The 23,441-nt window shown below is 43.9% G+C and overlaps 1 protein-coding gene across 1 annotated transcript; it reads right to left on the reverse strand.

The window, feature by feature from the left end:
• Window positions 1-173: 173 nt before the first annotated feature.
• pkd1l1 (polycystin 1 like 1, transient receptor potential channel interacting) lies at window positions 174-23,178 on the reverse strand. The gene is given in 49 exon segments (XM_076721593.1): window positions 174-472; window positions 576-743; window positions 1,036-1,197; window positions 1,359-1,574; window positions 2,305-2,439; window positions 2,711-2,860; window positions 3,574-3,678; window positions 3,846-4,080; window positions 4,175-4,237; window positions 4,992-5,120; window positions 5,206-5,316; window positions 5,399-5,517; window positions 5,599-5,775; window positions 5,874-5,958; window positions 6,098-6,311; window positions 6,849-7,032; window positions 7,120-7,293; window positions 7,392-7,520; window positions 7,601-7,700; window positions 7,871-7,977; window positions 8,170-8,377; window positions 8,624-8,707; window positions 8,818-9,016; window positions 9,358-9,458; window positions 9,593-9,741; window positions 9,862-9,975; window positions 10,055-10,303; window positions 10,393-10,770; window positions 11,037-11,229; window positions 11,596-11,728; window positions 11,841-11,961; window positions 12,097-12,239; window positions 12,507-12,584; window positions 12,678-12,835; window positions 12,904-12,981; window positions 13,872-14,121; window positions 14,343-14,393; window positions 14,707-14,784; window positions 14,881-15,044; window positions 15,199-15,402; window positions 15,487-15,668; window positions 15,791-15,994; window positions 16,080-16,212; window positions 16,448-16,687; window positions 16,978-17,143; window positions 20,434-20,646; window positions 20,763-20,924; window positions 21,716-21,888; window positions 22,982-23,178. Coding segments are annotated over 49 exon segments (7,860 nt in total). The 3' UTR covers window positions 174-178.
• Window positions 23,179-23,441: the final 263 nt, after the last annotated feature.

Raw genomic sequence — 23,441 nt, forward strand, 5'->3', positions numbered from 1 at the left:
GATTACATGATACAGTCCACACATCTTCACCTCACATGATGTACAAACAACAAATAATCAATACAATTCAGTCTTTGCAGCCTAAGGGTCATAGTGTAACAAATGTGTAATAAAAAAAGTCCCTATGTGGAAATACCTCATAAGGACTAAAAGATATACTGTCATCTCCACAAAAACCCTACTGTTTAGCTGACCCTGCCCTCCCAGGATCTTCATGGACCAGAACTTCCACCACCACCTCTGTATGGGTGGTCTGACTTTTGCTTAACCGGTAACTGTCATTTGTTTCAGTCCATTGCTCAGCTTGCTTCTCCAGAACATCTTCAGTCCAAACCCTGATGAGTGAGGCCGAGTCTGGGAGTGACAGGTAGTTTTGTGCCTGATGAGATGCAGGTAGGGTTCCTCCATGGTCACTGACATCTGTGTGATCACTCACCGTAGTCTCTTCTGTCATTTGTGCTCTTACAAAGTCCTGTAACAGAAGACACCATGTGTGAGAGAAAATATGTGTATGGGTGCATGCAGTGTCTGCACGTGTCTTTTTTGTGGATATTTGACTTGAGGCTAACTCTAACCTGTGCAGCCATGTTCGAGGGCTCCTGTATGGGTGAGATGGCAGGACTGTCCTCCTCCCTGGAGCAGTGGGCTTTGGGGGGCAGAGTGTGGTGCAGACTGTTTGAGAGGGCGTTTAGTCTGAAGAGTAGTTCATCCACCAAGCTTTCAAACTCCTCAAAGTAATAAGTCTGAAAAACCAAAAAGCAAAGTCATTCATTTCTGAATTTAAGTCATTTATTTCTGAATCTAAATATAATTAGATGATGTAACATTTCAGGGGTAAAATCAGAGGCAACAGGATTTTTGGGAAATGTGATCATAATTTTAGGAAACACTCACAGTCTGCTGGAAGCATGAGATGAATGAACTATGAATAACCCTGACTGTAATCTCAATTTTTCACAGCTGGGTAATTTGACAATAATATGTAGATATTCAAAATGCTCCATAGTTTTATAGACTAAGCAGCTTCGTCCTCACCTTCCCTTCCACTTGATTTTCAGTCCATGCTTGTGTACGATGCCCAGTGAAGTCAGGGACCCTACGTCTGATGTAGCTGATGAATTCTGCTACGGTGATAAAAATCCCCCTGCCATGAGATCTTTTGACACTTCTGACCACTGAGGACAGCACACCCATCACCTACAAGAAAGACAGACAGCTGTTAGACACTGATCCACACTTTGACAGATTCTTCAACTGAGTATAAGTTCTGCAAAGACTCAATGTCTGCATAAATCAGTCTCTTATCCATTTAACTTTCACAAAGAAAATAAACTCCAAATGATAAGATATAAATGTACCACTGCTGTCCACACCACATTGGAGGACAGATAGAGAACTCCACGGTAAAGGAAATCGCTCCAGGAGAACTGGAGGCCTCTAACAGCCCTGAGACCTCCACAGCCACAGAGCAGAGACTGAAGGGAGCGGGAAAGTGAGCTGAAGCCCCAGGAGCTTTGTACGAACAGGAGATTCCCCACACAGGACAGCGCCACCATCAAGATAAGACCCAAAATCTAGGACAGAAGAGGAGACCATTTTTATCTTTTCTGTCTTTCTAGTGAGTTTGCTCACTTCTGAGGAATAACTTCCTGACTGTTTCGTAAGAGACACTCTTATAAACAAGCTATTAGAAAGTTGCTTTAAAGGTCCAGTGAGAAAAGATCAGGAGTTTGTACTGGTAAAAATGGAATATAGTATTTATAATTATGTTTCCATGAGTGTAATATCACATTAGCTTAGAATGAGCTCTTTATATCAGAGAAGGACCAGGTCCTACTTCCACGGAGTCCACCATGTAGCACCGCCATGTGTCTACAGTAGCCCAGAACAAACCAAACACTTTCGCCTTTTGTGGTTTGCATGTTTTTAGCAGTCACTGTAGGGGAGAGTGAGGCAAGCAGAATTCAGTTGGTTGCAGTCTTAAATGCTGCACACTGGATCTTTAAGAGGGTGGAAATCTAGAAAAATAATATCAGCCTTACATGTGTGGGTTGGATGCTATATCTCCAGAAAAAATTGCATTAATGAGACAATGCACACAAATTCCAGTGTGTTAATTCCAGAGTGCAGTGTATTAATAATGCTAAAGACATCAAACAATGACAATATGTACCATTATGTTATCAGGAACAGTGTTCTGATGACTGAAACTATGAGCTGCTTTTTCTAAAATAATACTCGAACAGGTAGAGCTTGAGATGAAGGCCTTTCCTAACTGCTGGTCTTGCTGCAAAATATGTTTACCGTTGGCCAGAAAAGGCTGGAGAGCGAGCGGGCAAGGAGCGTAGCAGAGGTGGCCAGCATCCTGTTCACCCTCAACACAGTCACACACTTCAAGGTCAGGAGGAAGATCATAGCGCCACGCAGAGTGCGAATATGCTACAGACACAGAGAGACATCTTTAAAACCCACACCGTGACAACTAAATAAACTTCTTAGCCTCAAAGTTGGGCTTTCCTTGTGTATTTAGTAAGGGCGTGTTTAATAAATGTAAAATGTAACTTTTAATGATGTTCTGCATATAAACTACTCATAATTATCTCTTAGGGAAGGAACTGTAATAAATGAAGGCGGTGACCTGTTCTCTCAACATTAAATATTTGTTTTCCAGTCTCTCCAAACCCTCCTTTTATCTCTTTCTTAGTCTCACTTGTTCCCAGGCAGCCAGGAAGCTGACATCGACGTGTCCTCTGTGATCTGAGATCTGTGATCTCTGCAGCTGCTCCACAACCTCCAAGATAATAATGGAGTGAGAGACGCAATAAATGTAGTACACGAGAGTTACTGTCAGCAAAGTGACCTGCGAGAGAGAGAGAGAGAGAGAGAGGTATATTTCTACAGCAGTAAAGCATAATCAGGTCCATTTCATTCTCTGCTGTGTGCTTTGACCTTCAATACTTCACAGGTATGTTAGTTTAAGAGCAACCGGTTACTTTACCCTTTCAGGTAGGTCACTGTGATCTTGTCTGCACTGTTGTTTGGCCAAGTGTGTGTGTGTGTGTGTGTGTGTGTGTGCATGTGCATGTTTCCATGAGTCTACTACACGTTCAAGCTTGCAAGTCTTTTAATTTTTTACAATCATTATATTGGAATTCGGGCGGCACGGTGGCGCAGCAGGTAGTGCGCGTGCCTCACAGCAAGAAGGTTGCTGGTTCGAACCCTGGGTCGGGCAGGGCCTTTCTGTGTGAAGTTTGCATGTTCTTCCTGTGCATGCGTGGGTTCTCTCCGGGCACTCTGGCTTCCTCCCACAGACCAAAAACATGCTCATTAGGTTAATTGGTCTCTAAATTGTCCATAGGTGTGAGTGTGTGAGTTGTCTGTCTGTGTATGTGGCCCTGCGATCGGCTGGCGACCGGTTCAGGGTGTACCCCGCCTCTCGCCCATTGCTAGCTGGGATAGGCTCCAGCCCCCCGCAACCCCGAAATGGGATGCGCGGGTAAAGATGAATGAATGTTGGAATTCATATTATTGCCTATGTGAGTGTGTGCTTTTGTGCACATATAGTCGACTCACTTCCAGCCAGTTGCAGGGCATCCTCCAGTATCCCATCATACCTTGCTCTTCGACAGTGTGCACTTGATCACAGAGTTGCAGGAGAGACAAGAAGAGGAAGAGGAGCTGGAGGGGAGGAAAAAAAACATGAGGATCATTAGGCTTTTTAATAAAAACTGACCAAAACATGTTCAGTGTTAGTGCAGAGTCAGTGTTATTCAGTCCCTTATTGTGTTGCTTTTCCTTTTCAAATCAGCTGAATCACCAGTATTTAAGGTAATGCAGCATTTTACCTGGCACACCATAACAACATAGTCCCACACAGCAGGAGTGTGATACACCCTCACTGACTGGACTTTGGCAGAGGGCAGGAGGACACCGGCAGGGCTCTGCTCAGCGAGCATGGTCACATCGGTGAACAAGTTGGGTGCAGGGCTGAACAAGGTGAACTGGACCTTCACAGCCACCGTCCGTCTGCCCAGCCAGCCAACTGAATGCAGGAGTTTCAGTTTTGACGCAGCGTCAGACCTGCAGGAGAGCAGAGAGATTAAAGTCGACACTACAGGAAATCGTTTCAGCAGAGACCAAATTTGGAAAAAATGTGTGTGTCTGTGTTTCTCACTTTGTGTGGCCAAGGCCAACTGTGGCATTTGGTCCTGAGTGGCAGCCCAGGTGACCACATGTCCTTGGAGGCATTGCCATAGGAACTGAGACACTGGATTGTGGGTGAGTGGATGTTCTGCTCCCGGACAAGAAGATGCGAAGACATTCTGGTATGAAAGTCACACTAGAGAGCTGAGGAGTCAAAAAGAGCAGAGACAGTCAGAGTAAAGTCATAAATCAAAGGTAACACTTGCAGGAACTGTGACATGATAGTATCTTTAATAAAAACACCCCAACAAGTATTCATTAAGCTCTCAAAGTATTCAATTCTAAACTTTTCAGGAACTGAAATGTATCACTAGACTAATACAGTACATGTGAAACAGCACCCCCTGCAGGGGCAGTTACAGCAAAACACAGCACTATGATGACGCCTTCAGTGAGAAGACCACGTGACTGATCATTTGCTTGAAATTTAAGCAAAGCAGGTCAGCGGATCATCCATCATTCTGTTATTTCATAACACAAAATTTTAAAATACAGCAATCACCAATCTTTGTTTTCAATGTGTGCAAAATCTGTTGAGGTTAAATAAGCAGTGAAATGCTACTTTTGTTTCTGACCTGGTCCTGACATGAGCTTGACATGTCCATCTTCCACAGGACTGGCTCTCCAATCAAGATGTGAGACTGTTGGATGATATCAGGTTACTGAGTCGCGAAAAAGGTGAAAATTTGATAATGATGAATAAGGTTTTTCCTTCGCAGGGACATTTCTTTTAGTGACTCACAGAGACTCGCATACACAGTGCAGGTCATTTATGTTCATATTTTCACTGAATGGCATCGTAGCTTACCTCAGTGGCAGCTGATGTGTTCTTGTACAGTAGATCAAGGAGACTGGTCTGTGCCCACTTCCACCACTCCTCATGCTTTTGAATGGACATAAATGCATTATCATGGCCTCTGCTGAAAGATAAAGTATGACTTTGATTTATGTTTATCAGATAGCAACAGGGACACAGAGAGAGCATGTGTGTGCAAATGTTACCTCACAAACTGTTTTCTGACAGCTGTGTTGAGGTGGTAACGGTCAGAAAGTGAGCTGCCATAATTCATACACAGCATCAGGAAAAGCATGGAGCCACAGACGGACAAATCCCTGGATGGCAGGAGAGAGAGATCATTCCCCATACAGCTTTAAAATTACATACAAATAAGTGCATAAAGACACAAAGACGCACCTGAGGGTGTTCTGGAGGAGAGCCTCTCTTCTTTTCTTCCCACGACTTTTCCTCAGCTCTGCAGGAGTTGGCGGGCACACAAGACGGAGGTACCGGGCTCGCTGACGAGCTCCAAGCAGCTGCCAGTCAGAGATAAGTGACTTTATGTCTTAACAGAATAAAATCAGTGAGAACAGAATGACATAGAGTCTGGCTGTCACCTTTTCGAAGTATGAGCTTCTTTCCTGGGGAAATTCAGATACCCCTTCTGGTTGATTAACACCACTGTGGCTCCACAGCTGTGAAGTCTCTGTCTCAAACGCTCTTTTTCTGGAGAAACTATGAAAGTCTGCTGTGTTCTTGTACCAAAAGGAGACAGTCACCGCCACTGTGATTATCTGGAAAAGAAAAAGAACATGTTCTCTGTGTGCAGTGCAAAGAGGTAACGGAAATTCAAGATTATGGAATGTACGTCAAAATGCTGGTTTTAGTTTACCACGGCTGGCTGGATGAGGAAGGTGCAGGACAGCAGGGAGAAGAAAAGGGAGTGCATCCACAGCAGAACCTTGCTGCTATTGAACCTGACACACACACACACACACACACACACACACACACACACACACACACACACACAGATACATAGCTTTGACTCTAAGAGACACAGTTGTAAGATATAACTGATGTTTCCAAAAGTCAGCTTTAATCCACATTTACTACCTCATTCCCAGCACTGCAGACAGCAGCAGGCAGCAGAGGGACAACAGCAGACACAGTGTCCAGGCCAAATAGTGACACCACCATGATACTGGTCTGAATCGTGTCCCTTTCAGCCTGTCAGTGACGTTATAACTGCTGCTGTGACCAGGCCACGTTGCCCGTTGATGGACGCCTTCTTTTCTTTTTCCTTGAGGATCTTCCTCCGTCTGAATGGCTTGACCCACATCGCTCGTACCAGACAAAAGGGCTTTCTGGGTTCCATGAAACCTGCTGCTTTCACTTAAAAGGTCAGACTCTTTCCCCTGAGGTGCTTGATCAGCATTGTTCCATTCAGTAATCAGCAACAAATCCTGAAGCCCTGGTAACATATGGTTCTCCACTGCCTCCTTTCTTATGGCCACATCTGTTTGGATTACAGACTCTTTATCTATGTCTTTATTTTCCACAATCATAGTGGCCGCTGGCAGCAGGTCTGTGCTCTGCAACACAAGAAGAAGAGTCAGAGAGAGATGAAAAATGCTGTGAGAACAAAGGGAAGGAGATGTTTGAGGTGTAACCTGGTGTTTCTTCCTCCAAGCTTCCTGTGCCCACTGCTGGAGACTGCTCCAAGAGAGGTGTGGCTCAGATGTACTGCCAGTCACTGAAAGAGCATCTGAGAAGAGACACCAGTGATGAAATAAGGAGAAATGGAAGGAGAGGTCAGGAGTTCTGTGTTGAACTCCATCTCACTCTATTAAAGTACAAACCTCACCATCAAAGTCCTTTTCAGTCCTCCTGTCCTTTGCATGTTGGACTCCTGAGCCCGTCAGCTCGACCTCACGCAGTCGGAACAGGAAGGATATTATTGCTGCTGCAGGCAACACTGCCACCACGCTTAATACTCCTGTCTCCACAGAAACAGCTGAAACATCAACAATTCCCAAGTCGAAGGGTAACTGTGAAAAAGAGATCATTAACAACAGCGTTATGGCTGACGCTTTGGAACTCGCATGCACCGAATCTCTAAAGGTTTAATAACCTACCTGATCATCCATCTGTGATATGATCGCTGTGTTGACACAAGCGTACCCCAACAGTAGCAGCAGGCTCACGCTAAGTCTTTGAGTGTGTGTGAACGAGTTAGGGCAGGGGCGGCTGTGCACGGATATCCAGATGTGGTGGTCGGCCAAGTAGTCAGATAGCTTGAGACGCAACATCTGCAAGCATACAGGTGGAGACCCAGGGTGGGAGAAGAGATTAATAGCTGAGGTTTTTTTATTGAATCTGAGTGTTCATGCATATGTGAGGGTTCCACCTTAGCGAAGCCCAATCCCTGAGCGCAGACACGCAGCGTTCTCTCCACCCGGCCATCGCCTTTGTTCACAGCCAGCCAGCACTGACCGACAAAGAGCCAAGCACGTCCCTTTGTGTGCCCTCTGCTCACCTGCAGACAAAAAACCACCTTGATGGTCAGATCAAAAGTCCACAGAGGAAGCGGCACATTCACAAGCAGGTGGAGCTTACCTCAGATACCTCCACATGTTTGATGTACCAGCTTGGGGAGGGTCCAGAGTTGTCATGCCAGATGTAGACCCCCCACACTGGGCCCAGGCAGTCTGCTGCACTGTGGCATCACAGAGAGAGAATACACTGAAGACTATGAACGAACCAAACTTGATCGGCCTTAAAGCTACTTATTATGCGGTATGGTAGAAACATGTGAAGCATTCTGTGTATTTTATGTGAAAATAATGCGCATCTTATTTCTTATTGAAAGTAATATTTGGATTTTACCTGAATATAAAAGTGTCTTGAGAGTTCCTCTTGAACAGAGTGCATCCTGGGACTTGTAGTTCTTTTGTCTGGGAGACCCCATCTTCACCATTCAGCACTATGTAAACCTGGTAAACATATACTTACATATAGTTACTGTGAGACTATTCTAGTATCAACGTATTGTAGAGGGAAACATTTTGATGAAGCCAACAATATCCGAATGACAAGTCTCATGGTCAGGAATGAACTAAATGTCAGTTTCAATATGAATTAATGAAAATATTTGACTCGTTTAAAGGAACAACAAACATCCGTACCTTTGCACTCATAGAGGCTGCAGACCAGAGGCCGGTGTGGATTGTGACAGCATAGAGATATGGGTCACAGGGGGAGTTGTCAGAAAGGTAGTGGACCCTCCGATTCGCCTCTGAGATGACGTCAGCTCTCTTGCATGCTACCAACCCGGGGATGTACAGGCACGCGCACAGCAACAGCACACCCAGCACTGTCAGATCAGTGGACACGCTGAAGAGGCAGAGAGGGAGAGAGGAGTCACTGGAGGACGTTACCATTCTCATTTTTTAAAAAGTCTCAAAATTTGGCATTATTTACATTTTGAAACTGATCACCAAATGATTATTATGCTTTTTGTCTTGTACTGGACTGTGTGCTCATGAAGAAAAGGTCACAATTACTGCTACAGTTTAAAGTAAAAGGGAGACTTTATTTTCTCTGCTTAAACACATTCAAGTCTAAGGAAGATGAGGTCACCTTAGGAACGGGTTCAGACCGGCTGTGTCATGGCTGCTCTGGATCTGCTGCTGCACCACAGTCAGAGGCCTCAACTGGTGGCACCTGAGACACACAGCAAACACCAACAAGGAAGAAGTGATTCATTTACGTGAATCAACACCGTGTCCAGTTAATGTCTGCATGTGTGTGGGTGTAGGTTAATCCAGCATTACCTGCAGCTGACTGCTGTAGTTGTGTCTGCTTTTCGTGTCCTGCAGCCGTGGTCTGTCCACGCCCCCTGGTGGCCGTCCCAGGACAAACACAAGCTGCTGTCCACAGTGAGACTGTAGCTGACCTGTTCACTCAGGTGCTTTTGTCCAGATGCTTTCCCAAAATCAGCATTCAGCAGGGCCAGGTGAGCAACCCCTGCAGCTAGAATTTTTTTTATGGTAATCAGGAAACTGTTGAATATGTAGAGTGTGTGGGATTCTGATGAGATGTGACAGCAAGAAGATTGAATTCAGCCCTGCAGTGACATGTGCAGTGAGTGAAACTCCGAATTGACATGCATTGACTGAATTTCTAATAAGTAAATAACTGACTTTGTGCTCAGTTACTACAGTCTGTATAAAAACTGCGCTGAAAAGGTGATGCTGCACTTGATTAATATGATAGATACTGTGATAGATACCAGTGATTAAACAGATGGAAGGACCAGGAGGAAGGTGGAGGGACACAGCTGAAAACTGATTGATTGAAAAACCATTTCTTACCACTCAGGTAGGATGAGGGCAGAGTGAATTGTGAGGTGTTGCTCCCCCAGTGGTGAATCCTGTGCAGGTGGTGCATGCTGGGAGTTGGCCTCTTAAACATCCTGCCACAACAGAGACTCTTGGTTTGTGTCGCATACTTGCTTTTCACTCAAAAACTCATTATAATTGTAACATTGCGTGATTATTTTGCTCGAGCAGGCAACGACGGCTATAAAACAAGTCACTGCAAGTGCACCTGAAGAGCAGCATGATGGGAAACGCCTTGTTGAGCGGCGGCGTGAACACCACACTCAGCTGGATGGCCTGCTGCAAGTGCTCGTGGGTAATGTTGAAGCTGTGGTAGTTGACCTTGCTGCGCTGGAGGACGTACTCACGCACAGAGCTCTTCTGGAGAATGGATGTGATCACAAGGTCACATGCTTTCATTTAACAATGCGCTCGACTGGCATAATACAGAGCAAATGGAGTCAACTTGCTGCAAACAACAAAGAAAGAAGAACATACGCTTCCTGGTGGCTGTTGCAGCTCGATATTTATTGGCTCAATGAGGGAGCGAATGGGGATCTTTCTCCTCGTGCTGCACTCGTACAGACTCAGGTCGACCACTGGTCCACTCAGCTGGAAATTAGCAGAGGAAAATGAGTACGATGCCTTTGTCATTTAATTGCTAAGTGTCATCATGTCACGCCAGTCTCACCCCTCCAGGATGGTGGGCCCAGGCGTAAGGGCTGTGGGTGAGCTCAGTCAGCATGCTGAGCACACACACTCTGCCCTCCCTCTTTCTACTGCGATGATCAAACAGAAGCTGGATCAGAGAGGCAGGCATATAGCAGGTGGTTGAGCCACTGCTGATGACCATGGAGGTTTGCTTTTGGTGTGTAGCATACAAGGTGATAAGACCGGTGCTGACTCTGTGCTCCTGAACCTTGTGGAACAACATGTACTTCTGGAAAAAAGAGAATTAATGGTAGTGAGATGAAGGTAATGGTGAGCTTGTGAGTAGATATGCAGAAGAACACGTTTGCTTCCTCTCACCAGCATCAGGTCTGAAGCAGTCTGCAGAATGTCAGCTACCAGCTGCACTGTCTGCTGTGTTGAAATTGATCCTCCTCTTTTGATGTAAACACCACTGAATGAGTCTGGTATGCGGCCATTAGAAGGAGCTATGGCATTTTTGATGTTTTCCTCATGTGAGTCTGATTCTAACGCCTGTTTAATGTCAGCTCTGTTGGACGGCTCTGGTGTGAGGTCATTACCGGTGACAGCAGCTTGCAGGCTGTATGAGAGCAGGGCGACCAGGGTGTTGAGTGTCTTCTGGTCCAGATAGAACCAGCCTGGAGTACTGGACTCTGAAAACTGCTCTGAGATGACCTGAATGTGAAGTGTCACTCTCCTTGCGCTCGCCAATGTTACCTAAATAGGATCAAGCAAATACGAGAAACAATTTTCATCTACCGGTCTCTCTCTGTCAGTGAAAGTGCATGAAAAAAGACAACTGTCCACCTACCTGACTTGTAACTTCTAATAGGTTTTTTAGAATGCAGATGTTGTCCACCATGGATGCCTGAGATTAAATGACATGCTATTAAAATGCTGTAAAAAGGTGGAAATGTAGATTTGCTGAAATTAAAAAAGTGGTTGTGTTAACCTTCAGGTTTACTCTGGGCCTCTGTGTGTACCTGTTCTCTGCTCTCAAGCTCACATGCTGTGCAAATGAGCACATTGCGTGTGCGTCTCTGTGCGCGTGTGTTGGCCTCGGCGTCCAGGCTGAGTCTGTTCAGGATGCCGGTGAGGAGACTGATGTAGTTACGGACCTCCACGCTGTTCCCAAGCTGCACCAGAGCCGACAGGTTCCTCAGTCCTGACTCAGAACTGCAGAAGAAGACACACTAATAACACAACTATGTACTGTGCGAAGAATAAGACAGTAACTTATTAAAATGTACAACTCCAGACATGACGGCAACGCAAAAGTGAACCTAATTTAGAGCATATTAAACATGGATAAATATCTTATTAGCTGTTATAAACCTATTAGCTCCAACTCATAAACACTTTATGAAGAATGTCTTACGAGAAGGTGGTACTGAGTTATAAAAATAAAATAAATCAATACGATCTTAAGCAATTTTAGAGTCAGTGTTCAAACCTAAAGAATCTGTCCATATGTAGTACACCTCGAACAAAGCCCTGCAACATAAAGATAACAATCCTGATGTGATACGTGGTGATTCTTACAGCTCCAGATCAGGATCAAGACGAGAAGAGGAAGACGTGTCTCTGAGGAAGCTTGGCTGGACTTGGACGGTGACAGGACAGGGTTTAGTGGCCGTTCCATATGTGCTGCTTCTGATCTCTGTGTACACAGTCACTACAGGAACAAAAAACGATCACTCAACGAATGAAAAGGGAATCTCTGCATTAAGCTGTCATGATAATGCATGTTTGTGCACTACAGAGGTTAAGAATCAGTGTGTGTTTACCTTTATAGTCATCACTGGGGTCACCAGAAGGAAGGCTGAAGTAGTACTGGAAGTCTCTCCCCTGATACAGCATCCTGGGTGGTCTGTCTCCTACACGGATGCTGTACTCATACATTAAGTCCTTCAACACACACACAAGCAAATCAAAGCTCTCTTAAATGATCCTTTTTAGAGTATTGTTGAAGACTAAAAATATATCTGTGCATATGTGTGTGTGTGTGTGTGTGTGTTTTTTACTGTATGAGCCAGGAGATACCTGTTTCCCCGAGGTGCAGAAGACGCTGAAGAGTGTGTATAATTCCACTCCTTTCACTGGTTGCACCTGGCACGTCACGCCTTTTGGAGCAGGGTTGGTTTTTAAGAATAGCTGAGTCCAGCCAAGAAAACTACCACGGGATTCTGAGGACAACAGGTTACAACTAGATTAGCATCCAGATCCATTCCTTCAATTTTCATTAGAGAAATACCTGATGGGACTGAGGTTGTCATGATTATTTCAAATTGACTGTAGATGCCACTATATTTTCTGCATCACTCCTACAGGACTCTTAGAATTAGAGTAGGACTGTACAGGATCTGTTTCAGTTTATTTGCCATCCCATCAATTCACCCTGCCATGGTTCAGCGCTGATAATGCATTACATTTGGACACAAATTGAAACTTACTGGCAGTAACCTCCAACATGTATCTGCTCCCAGGCCTCAGACTGAAGGGTCTGAAGCTGAGCAAAGGGGAGGAAATTCCTGGAAAGATGGAGGGAGAGAGAACGATGACTAAAGGCTGAGAGAGGTGGATTAAAGGAGGAAATGTGGGCCTAAGTTTCCTGAATAATTTACCCGTGTATGTGTAGGACTCAAAAAGGCCTCTGTCTACCAGGTCTCGAGATAAATCGAGCAGGATTGGCTCCTGGATCACAACAGACGGCCTGGAATCCACCAGATTACTCCCCTCCTCTTCATGTAATGCTGGATGAAACACTGAATCATCTCCTGGACTGTCTCCATCTCCTGGACCATTCACACCTGGGAATATGCATGAGTTAACACACAACCTCACACACACAGTGATTCTTAGCCGATGCAGACATGCTCTGTACCTGTGGGTCTTCCTGCTGAAATCCCTGGGTCTCCTTCCTCTGCGCTCATCAAGGGATCATCATAATCTGTCATAGAATCAGTTCAAAGTTGCACACTGAACATACACACAGACCATGCATTCAGAAGTATAAAAGCGTGTTATGTTGGGTGTTGTGTTATGATCAGACATTCAGTGGTTGTTTCTTTTTTCACAAACTGGCCACTTTGACTCTTTAGAATTCATACAAATCTTTTGTTACAGCTGTTAGAATCAATAAGATGAAATTAATGATAAAACAATTATGTGTAATCTCTAAGATCACTTAACTTTTTTGCATCTTTAGCTCGTATTTAGCTAGCATCATTTCTAGACGTTTCGTTTTCAGTGAAAAAACTCTGATAAACCTACTTCATTTACTTTATTTATCTATATATATGTATAGCACTAAAGGGCACCAGAAGTTAGCTGGCAGCTGGTGAACACAGAGCAACATTTAGCTGCTAAAGAGTCACATATTCACCTCAGGAGTTGAAACCAAAAACAAAGCTAAAAAAAATGTTTAACTGTGTCTTTTTGCTGCCCTCAAAGTGGCTAAAACATTATTTATCACAGGTTTAAACACACCTTGCATTGGCACATCTATGCAGGTGTTTATTATTATCTGATTGGACCTCTTCTCTGGGCTGTGTGAGTGTATTCAGACTGTGCTTGATTGACAGCTCCCTCACTCTCTGTTAGGACAGGACAAGTAATGCCTTTATCATTCTTACTGGCATGTAGTTTGTTGACCTCACATAGTTCCCATCACTGCTCCACCTACCATCAGCCTGAGCAGAGGTCTCATCAGCTGGAATGAGTGAAAACACCTTTAATTTTATCATTCAAAAACCAAATAAAATATTTGATTCATGTTTTCATGTGGCTGTCAGACCAAAGCTGCTCCACAGCTCCACAAAGTTCAGCTCAGTTTTGTCTCACCTTGTCGAGCTCCCAAGTCACTGCTCTCAGAGACGGGAAAAGAAAGCTCCCAGTCAGCAGAGGAGTCCGAATCAAACGGGAATTCACTAATAACGTCACTCTGGCCAAAGTGGTCTGAATATAGGACGCCACTGTTGTCAAGGGCAAGTGGCTGGTATTCAGTCGAGGAGTACAAAGGCTGTGGAGGGTCAAACTCCCCCAGAGGCTGATAAAAGGGCTCCTCTCCTGGACATAAAGAGGATAAGCTGTTAAATAATTCATAAACTATCCATTTTACTGTAACTATGACCCAGCACATTATTACTTTTTGTTGATTTTCCCTATTGATGTCCCTGTCTTAAATGCTTTTAAGCTTAACATTGTGAGCACTTCTCTCCACAAGATCTACCTACAGAATGTGATCATTTCCATTTTAAACAGTGACGCCAGCTTCACCATGGGCCTACCTGATCCTGCAGTTCTTATGTGGCCCAGAGAGGAGACAGGCTCTGTCAAACCTGTGTGAGGAGGAAACGAGAGAAGTCAGGGTGTTACTTTCTATTTCAGTATGATCTGTCTTTACAGAGACACCCTCTGGGGCAGCTCTGGGTTTCACTGTTTTTATCTCACCAGTCACATTTAATTACACACCAGCTGTAGCTGACATCTTTCTGTTGTTCTCCGATAATGTTGCGCTCTTGCTCATGTTCAGATTTAGCTTTCTGGCTCCAGTTTCAGAGGCGTTCTCAGTCAGAGAGACGGGAGCAGAGGTATTGACAGCATGAGTGTACTGTGAAGCATCTGTAGCAGGTAGATGCAAGGTGGATGTACCAGGAGTCTGAGGAGAGGTGGCAGGGCTCTCCATGATGGTGGATGGAGCACTCAGATCCACTGTGTAGCAAAACGGGACTAGAAGAGAGTAGAAATAAGGTGAAATTTCTTTCTTACAAATGAAATAATGATAATTTACTCTACACACTCAAATGAATGCATCCTTACTCTTACCTTCTATGACAGGCTTGGAGGATGCATTGACCAAGTATAGGTTCCAGGTGTACTGAATGTATTCTGGAGCAATATCACAGCCTTCACACCAGGCCCTGACAGAGAAAGACTGATCCCAGTTCACCTGGTCTCCCTGGCACCGAGGGCAGTCTACTGACACATTCCTGGATATATTCAGATACATGGTAAGGGTCCTGAGGTGTATCACCTGCAGTACACTCTGTAATGGTGACAAATATTTCTAGGAACTTCACTTCAAAGCATGCTTTGATGTAGAAATGAGAAATAGTGTTGTATATATATATATGTAACTCTCACCTGATGATCTTTGATGTTAATGTGAGGAAGGCATCTGCTGAAGCTGAACGCTCACCGCTGGTGACGGTGAGCGTGAACTGGAACTGGTCAAAGTTGCGTTTTAGGAAACTAGCAGGAAACATGAGCACAGGGGATGAAGTGGGAACGGCTTGGTGGAAGCAGGAGGTGGCGATGGAGCTGACTGGTTTACACGTCCAACTGAAGCTGCGAGGAGGAAATCAGAAGCAGCATGGTGCTTGAATGGACACGCTTGAGTTTCCAGAAGTTCTGTGAAAGGTGATTCTGTACCTGATTTGGCTCATGAGGGAGTCGGGGTCATAAGATCGCTGGCCGTCCAGGGTTACCACGCTGCTGTTCCTGTTGTTAATGAAGATGTTGGTGCCGCCCTGGATGAAGACCACGAGAGGGCTTGGCATCACCTGCACTCTCACGCTGTAGTTACTGTACACCACACTGCCAACGACCTGAACCTGCAGAGCAATGACAGCTACTGCAGTCAAACCACAGTCATGTAAATTCAGGAGTGAAAGAACATTAATTCTTGTAAAGAGTCCCAGTTCCCAGTTTAAGAGCCAATGCATCCGCTACTTACCCTGGCTATGGCAGTGTATATGTCATAATGCAGGAGGTGGCTGGGCAGTACAAGGCTCTGTCTCTGTGTGTCTACGAGTGGCAATGGGAAGACCTGTCCAGCAGAGTCAAACAAGCTCCAGGTGTAGCGAAGGCCTCCTGAAAGGTCACAGTCGACTTCAGTCTCATAGGTCACGCCCAGACGGATAACCTCATATCTCCGTACCTTGAAGGCAGGAGAGGAGAGACGATGCAGAGATGTAATTATCTTTTTAGCTAACATGCTATGTTAAGGTCAGGGTAAAATGTACCTGTAGTTTGAGAGGCCCCATGTTTTTGACTGGTGGAGGCTGACAAGGTCGGTCCACAACAAAGATGTGACTGCTCAGAGAGGCAGAGCTGACCAGGTTAGACACAGTCACTGACACTCTGAACTCTCCTGTCCTGCAGAGGCAAAACATGTAGAGTAAATATACACAGGCAAAAATACATACTAGAGAAAAGCTGATTTTTAACATTTTTAAGACAATGAAAGGACAAGCTGACCAGGATGTCAGCAAAAGATGTATTTAATTTGTATTATAACTTTGCAAAGGTTCAGGAAATACCAATGACTGTGCTGTAAGTCTAGCTCTATTACAAATGCTCATTTAAAATCAGTACTGACAGTGAAACTCACCTGTGGAAGACGTGCCGTTCTGTGCTCTGTCCCAGCCTGTATGATCCGTCTCCAAAGTTCCACAGGAAGCTGACGTCTGTCCCCACGTTGACCCGACAACTCACCGTCACTGTCTGGTTCTGCAGCACAGAGGCCTGGTGGAGCAGCCGGTTGAGCTTCACTGCCCTCTGGACTGCCAGCGGGAACACATCAGAGGTAACGGAGGTCTGGCCTCTTGACATGACCACAACTACCTCATACCTACAATGAAGTGAGGGGCATTCAGGGTATTCAGATCTGTCTTCGTGACTAAATAGTGAACATTAGGGGATTTTTAAATGACATTTAGGGTTTTGTTCACTAACAGATAGGAGGCTGACCTTAATTTAAAGGGAAAACACAACATTTTAACACTTAATAAATGCTTCTTCACATAGAGTAATCTTGAATCTTGATAATCTTAATTTATAGTCTTTTGGAAGTCCGCACTCCATTATGGATTCAAAGAAGCACTTACATTGTATTTTGAATGTTTAATCTGTGTCTCATACCTGCCAGGTTTGTGGTATCTTTTGGTGATGGTCCTTGAGGTGGTTCTGGCTGATCTCATGTCTCCAAAGTACCAGAGGAACTCCACAGGGTCTGGTGCTTGAGCCACAGCCAGGAAAGTTATATCTGTATTTGTGGGATAGGCTTGCTTTGCTGCATGAATCCGCACTGCTAGGGGAATAAACAGTCATCTTTACAGCATACTGTACATACCACAACTTGTAAAAATGTGAGTAAGCAGTTATGAAATTATTTTAGACGTCTGTCATAATCAAAGATCTAAATGTTTAAACACTGATTAAAGATAAAAATCTGAGACATTTACAGGAAAAGAAAGTCACAATCCTTTTCTAAAATGCTTAATTAATGCTCAAATGTTTTGTACTGCTCAGTGGGTGTCAATCAGAAATACTACCTCACCATTGTCAGCCGGGCTGTGAACAGGACTTTGGCTGGTAGGTGGTTGCCACGTTGGATTAACTCTAACTTGTGGTGACGGCTTCCAGTTCCCCTCCACACACGCCCTCACGCTTTTGTTCTGAGAAGACACTCCGTTCTCAGCTCGAAGCTCAACCACAACTGTCCCCATTCGGTTGAAAAGCAAAACCACCGTCGCCTCCTCTCCTGTCGTGTAGCTGCTGTTTCTGTACAGTAGCGTTGCATTCACCAGCAGGGACACGGTCACATTTGACCCTGCTGAGATGCTAAATAAAACGGAGTGTCTCTGATGCATTGTGATCACGCTGGGAACGTTCAACACCAACTCTCCAACGGGGTCTAGAGCGAGGATGTGTTTGCAGAATGAGGCCCAGCTGATTGGATTAAATGCTTTAACTGTCACTTTATACCAGCCTGCTGTTGTAAGAGATGTGTTCACACTCCACTCTTCGGTTGTCCTGTTCATCACAATAACATCATCTAAAATAAAAGTCCAAATTGCTCTTGACCCCATTCGGCTGGCAGGGCTGAGGACCTCCAGGCTGAATTCTGCATGTGTTGAAACTGCTGACTTCCAACTCCCAGAAGGCCTCAGGGCATGTATGTGCTCGTAGACCATCAAGGCTCGAGGCAGGACGGCAGAGAGCAGCACTGTCAAAGGATCAGAAGTGGAGAGAACAGACGCCGTGAGGTGATACCGTCCTGCAGTGGTGGGGAGGTGGCAGGGAAGGTGGAGGTGCAAACGGCAGCTGGAGCGGTTGGAGATGCTGAGGCGGGTATCAGAGCGAAGATATAAGTGGGTGCCGCCACGACAGGAGATGTTAGTGTGGTTTTGACTGAGATTGCCATCATAACTGTTGTTACAGTCACCTCTGCCACTGTTGCTGAAATTATTCTTTGTGTCAGTGCTGCTACACTCAGTGTTCAGTGTGAGGTTGAGGACAAGTAGCTGTTTCATGGTGGTGAACATCTCCACATCCACAGAAAAGACCTCCCCGGAAGTCAGCTGACTCCCTGATACACTCACTGTGAGGTCGGAGACGACAGGACGCACGACCACCTGTGAGTTTAATTGCAAATGCGACATTAATAAGTCATTGTGTTGTAGGTGTGGTAATTTTTCTCTCAATGTCAACAAATCCCATGAAAAGGCCAAAAATAACAATGAACTGATACCACTAACAAGCACTAACTGCCAGAGTGTGATATGTCTTGTTCCTCTGTATTGTAGAGCTCCATTATTGTCCAAAAACTGTTAAAAACACACCAGTGAGCCACATGTTTCCACTGTTTGACATGTTCCTTCAATACAATGAACGTGGGGAATGTAGTTTATTTTGAGTCAATCCTGCATACACCATCCTGCTGCTGCGAACACTTGCCAGTTCACCAAGTGTGTATCAATCCACAGCTGAAAATAGTCCCCCCAAAAATGCTCCATTTACTCCTGTTTGAGTAACATTTGCTAAAACCTTCAGTGCCCAGCAATTTGTTGACAATAAGAGAAGTTTGAAATATCACCAGCTTTATCCTTCACTCAATAGTAAGCCTGAGGAAAACACATTCAGTGAGTGAAAGCAGATTACTCACAACATGTATCATCTCCTGTGTCCATCCATCGGCACCCGAGGCGTTCACTGACACCACGTGAACTCCCTCTGTTTCAAAGGTCCAGTTCTGCAGGCATTTCAATTTTTTAATTCATTGGATTAAAACACGAGAGTGAGATGACGAGGAAGATTTGCAATTACATATTTTTTTACTTTTATACTTTTTTGTCATTTTTTATATGATAAAAAACACTTTTTTGTCATCCTAAATCACCAAATTATCAAATACCTAATAGATGAGTTTTTGATGACTTTACCTACAAAGCGATTCATCTAAACAATGAATAAATGGATCTAGTCCCAGAGACACCTGAACTCAACTTTACACTATTTCTCTCTTTAATCAGTCCCTGCAGAACACTGGAGATACAATACACCCACTGTTTAAACTAGAGTCTTTGATTAACCGATTGGCGTATCTCTCTGTCAGTCATGTGTTAGTAGCTCTGGTTCTTACAAACAAAATGAGCTATCACACTTGTTTGTGATCCATCCTCCTGTGTTATCCAAGAAACGTGTTTGTTCTGGGAGGAGTTCAATAAATAATTCACTAAATAGCTGCTTACGTTATTGATTGGTTATAATGTTTATGTGAACTTTTCACATCCTAGGTGTTGACCCTCGACCCCTCTTAATTAAGAAACACAATTCAAAACCTGAGCAAATGTTTACTGTTGCATTTTATTAATTTGTGGCTGTTATTTATGGGTCCTTATTGTGTTCTATTACCACAGCTCATTAAAAAATCTCCCAGATTTCACCGATTTGTTCCATTACTGTTCCGTAATAAGCTACTATGGATGATCATATTTTTTTCTAACCAAATCTGAAATGTATATAATCCATTATAAATCTCCAATACAATTTTTTTTCAATCAAATGTTTTTTCCATTTTCAAATAGTCCTGGTTATTTTTGAAAGACATGCAGTACATCCATATTTGAAGCTCAGGCACGTAATGATTTTAGGTTTTAGCTTGATCTTCAAAGGCTTGTAATATTATCTGTTATGAATCAGTCACAGACAGGTCCAACAGTAATTCTGAGCTGTAAATGTTGAATCACTGCTAAGTAATGCTAAAACTTTACCTAAAAAAATTACTATCTCTTGTTTTACTGAAGTTGCTTCATTTAGGTTACACTATAAAGTTTTGCTGAGTCATGGCCTAAAGATAAACCCATTATCAGACAGTTAAAATTACACTGTGGTCAATTAAAAAGGGGAAGCTTCATCCTTAGATGAAAACCCTTTAATTTTGAGATGCATAACATGGCCGTGCTGTTTTCTCAGCCCTACTTACCACAGAGCTGTTCAGACAGTCAGAGTTGGGAGAGCAAACTGTCTTTACACCCTCCATGTTTTCCCTTTTTTCCTTGTGAGTAAAGCACCAAGAAAACTCCACAGCCAGACCATCAACCATGTCTGCCTGCAGCGTGACCGTGTCGCCCAGGTACACTGCCGCCACTGTCACACTGCTGGAGTCTATTGGCAGGGAAGGGATGCAGGAGGGGGCACCCAGGGGGCCATGAAGCACAGAAATCCCCAGGCAGCGTGGAGACGGCTGCAAGATGTAGAGCTGGAGGGTGGAGGAGAGTGTGGAGAGGGGGTTGGAGGCACTGACATCTAAACAGAAAATGACAAAGGAGAAGAAGATGAGAGGATAACTAGATTTTTTTTTTCACTTCTAGTTAATTAATTATTCATCATTTAACTAAATGTGTTTGCTCTTGTTGACTCACTGAGTTCGTATTTTCCCGGAGTTTCCAAAATCCAGTCAGATGACACAACAAAGGAGCCATCATCCAGCACGTTGACGTGATGTGAACTTTGACCTTTATGGGTCATTTCCTGAACCTCAACGGTGACGTAAGAGAGGTCCTGCCCTCCCAGACCCACAACGCCTAAAAGCCACAGAAAAACTCAATTGAAACAGGAAACAATAACAACTTTTGATTTACAGAAACATTAATTGAATATATTGATTTTTTTTCTGTGTGTAAATATATTTGTTCACATAAAAACTCTTCAGCAGGCACATTCTGAATGAGATATTGCTCAGCACACAATAAAACAGCCTCTCATTATTTTAGAGTTAAATCTAGAGCAGTTATTTTGCTTTATATCATTGTTCATATTTAAAATCAGACTTTTTATATTATTTACAAATACATAATAGAAATAAATTATGGTTGATTTTTTTTTTTTAGCACTTTACACAATATATGTGCAGTTGTTCAGAAACAAATGCTGAACACATTTTTTAGTGAGTTGACTTTGTTTTGTCTTCATATATATATATAAAATTCAACATGTAAAAGTTTAAATAAATAGACACTGACTAAACAAATGCTCTCTCATGTGCATGGATAGACTCTCTCTTTAAGTATTATTATATATAATAGATAACATGTTTTTGTTTAGGTTATTATAAATAATAGCATGAATTATATTCTACCATTTATTCAAGCAAAGGTTCGCTGTCAAACCATGAGGAATATATGACAGACAACAAAATAATTTACCCAATTCCGAACAGAGCCACAAAAAAGGCTTGTTATGGAAATAACTGAGGGGGAAAAAGCACTTTCACTTATATGTAAAGGAGAAAACATCTTTATCCAAACAAACATCTTTGCCAAGTCAGAACTACACATGTATAAACACAGCAGCAGCAGCAGCAGCAGCAGCAGACCTGTGGGCTGGTCAGGATGCCCAGCTAGGTTTCCTGAAACCTGCACAACAAAAGTTTTCCCAGCCTGCACTCTGTGTGGAGAGGTGGACAGACGAACGCTGTGCAGAAAAGGTCCTGCACTTCTGTAGAGTGCCACACTCCCCCATCCACCTCCAACAGGCAAGGAGACGGTGCTAGAAAAGAAAAGAAAAGAATGCACACAGATCAAACACAGAAAGCCTCAGGGACTGCACATGCACATGCCAGTTCAGAACTTACACACAAATGAATTTGGTGGCTTTGAGGAAACAGTATCTGGTGGGTTTGTATGTTCAGCCACATGCTTGTCAGCACATGAAACAAAGAGAAGCCATGGTTAGACACTGAAGGAAGGGGGGAAGAGAGCAGTCACCTTTGTCTTCCACTTTCTCCTCTGACAGCCTCTGTTCTTCCACTGGATGATGTGTTGAAACACTCACTGGCCACCAAACCATGTTGCTGGTTGCCACAGTAACACACTTCAGAGGTCAACGCTGCAACCTGGTACCTTCAACAACAAATACTGAAGGTGAAGAAAAAACTGCCCAAACACACCTGTGCCAATCTCAGCGCTCATGGTAAAAGATGCTGCATTGCACTTGTTTTTTGGAAAGAGGGGGGCAAACATTGAGTGGCTTCTTGCATCACTAAGCTACATGTTATTGTAAAGAATAAAAGACACACTTATTTCCAACATAATGTTTTGCACAAGTCAACCAATATCACCGACTGAGCCCAGACAGCAAAGCTGGCATTTTATTTTGAAGTTTAAGGCTTTTTGTTTGTTGGGGGGGGGGGAGCTTTTAAATACAGAGTTTTAAGTCCCCCTGCTTTATTTTCAGATTTTACTCATAAGAAAATAAAATGCAAGAAAAGATGGACTTCATGTCATTTTTATTATTCTTTTAAAAAAGAAAAAATAGAAAGAGAAAAAGAAAAAAAACTGGCCTGGTGTTTGAAATTAAATTCTAGAATCTAAAATATTTCAGAATGAGAACATCACTGCTGCACAAATACTGTTTTACACACACACACACACACACACACACACACACACACACACACATAAAATAATAGAAAATGACTCCAATACAAGTTATAGTGTCACCATTAAGAAACGTGCCAACAGGATTATTATTTCTGAAGTCACAAAGTGAATTTTCTCCGTATTTTCACACAAATACGCAAACCGGCTTTAGCTGAGATGCATCTGACTCAGCGTGCTCTTTTACGGTTCCTCTCACATACCCCTCATCCAGGCAGCGTGCAGAGCAGGTTACCGGGTCAAGGTCACGGCCACCTTTGGATGCATAAAGTCTGCTGCTGGCGTTGACGCACCCGATGAACCACGCTGAATTCTCGCGATCCGGCGCAGGAGCTGCCGCGGACGAGCGATGAAAAAACGCGTGCAGCGAAATGAGCGCGCAGGCAACGACACGGAGCATGTCTGAGGCCGTAAAGGCTCAGCTGGTCGGGCAGACGGTGTGTGGTGGGGACGCGCAGGTTTCAGAATGAGACCAGAGGAGGGATGGGAGAGAGAAGCGAGGCGCGTTGACACCACATACTCTGCATATAGTACCCAAGGTGTGTGGGAGGCGAGAACACAGAGAGGGACTGCATGCAAATGAGGGAGCCATAATAAAGGTTAGAAGAGTGTGAGATAGTTTTTTCATGCAAGGCCGCAGTGATGTTTGTTTCCTGTGAGGGT

Source organism: Chaetodon auriga, chromosome 21 (genome assembly GCF_051107435.1).
Source record: "Chaetodon auriga isolate fChaAug3 chromosome 21, fChaAug3.hap1, whole genome shotgun sequence".
In the NCBI taxonomy this organism is placed as follows: Eukaryota; Metazoa; Chordata; class Actinopteri; order Chaetodontiformes; family Chaetodontidae; genus Chaetodon; species Chaetodon auriga.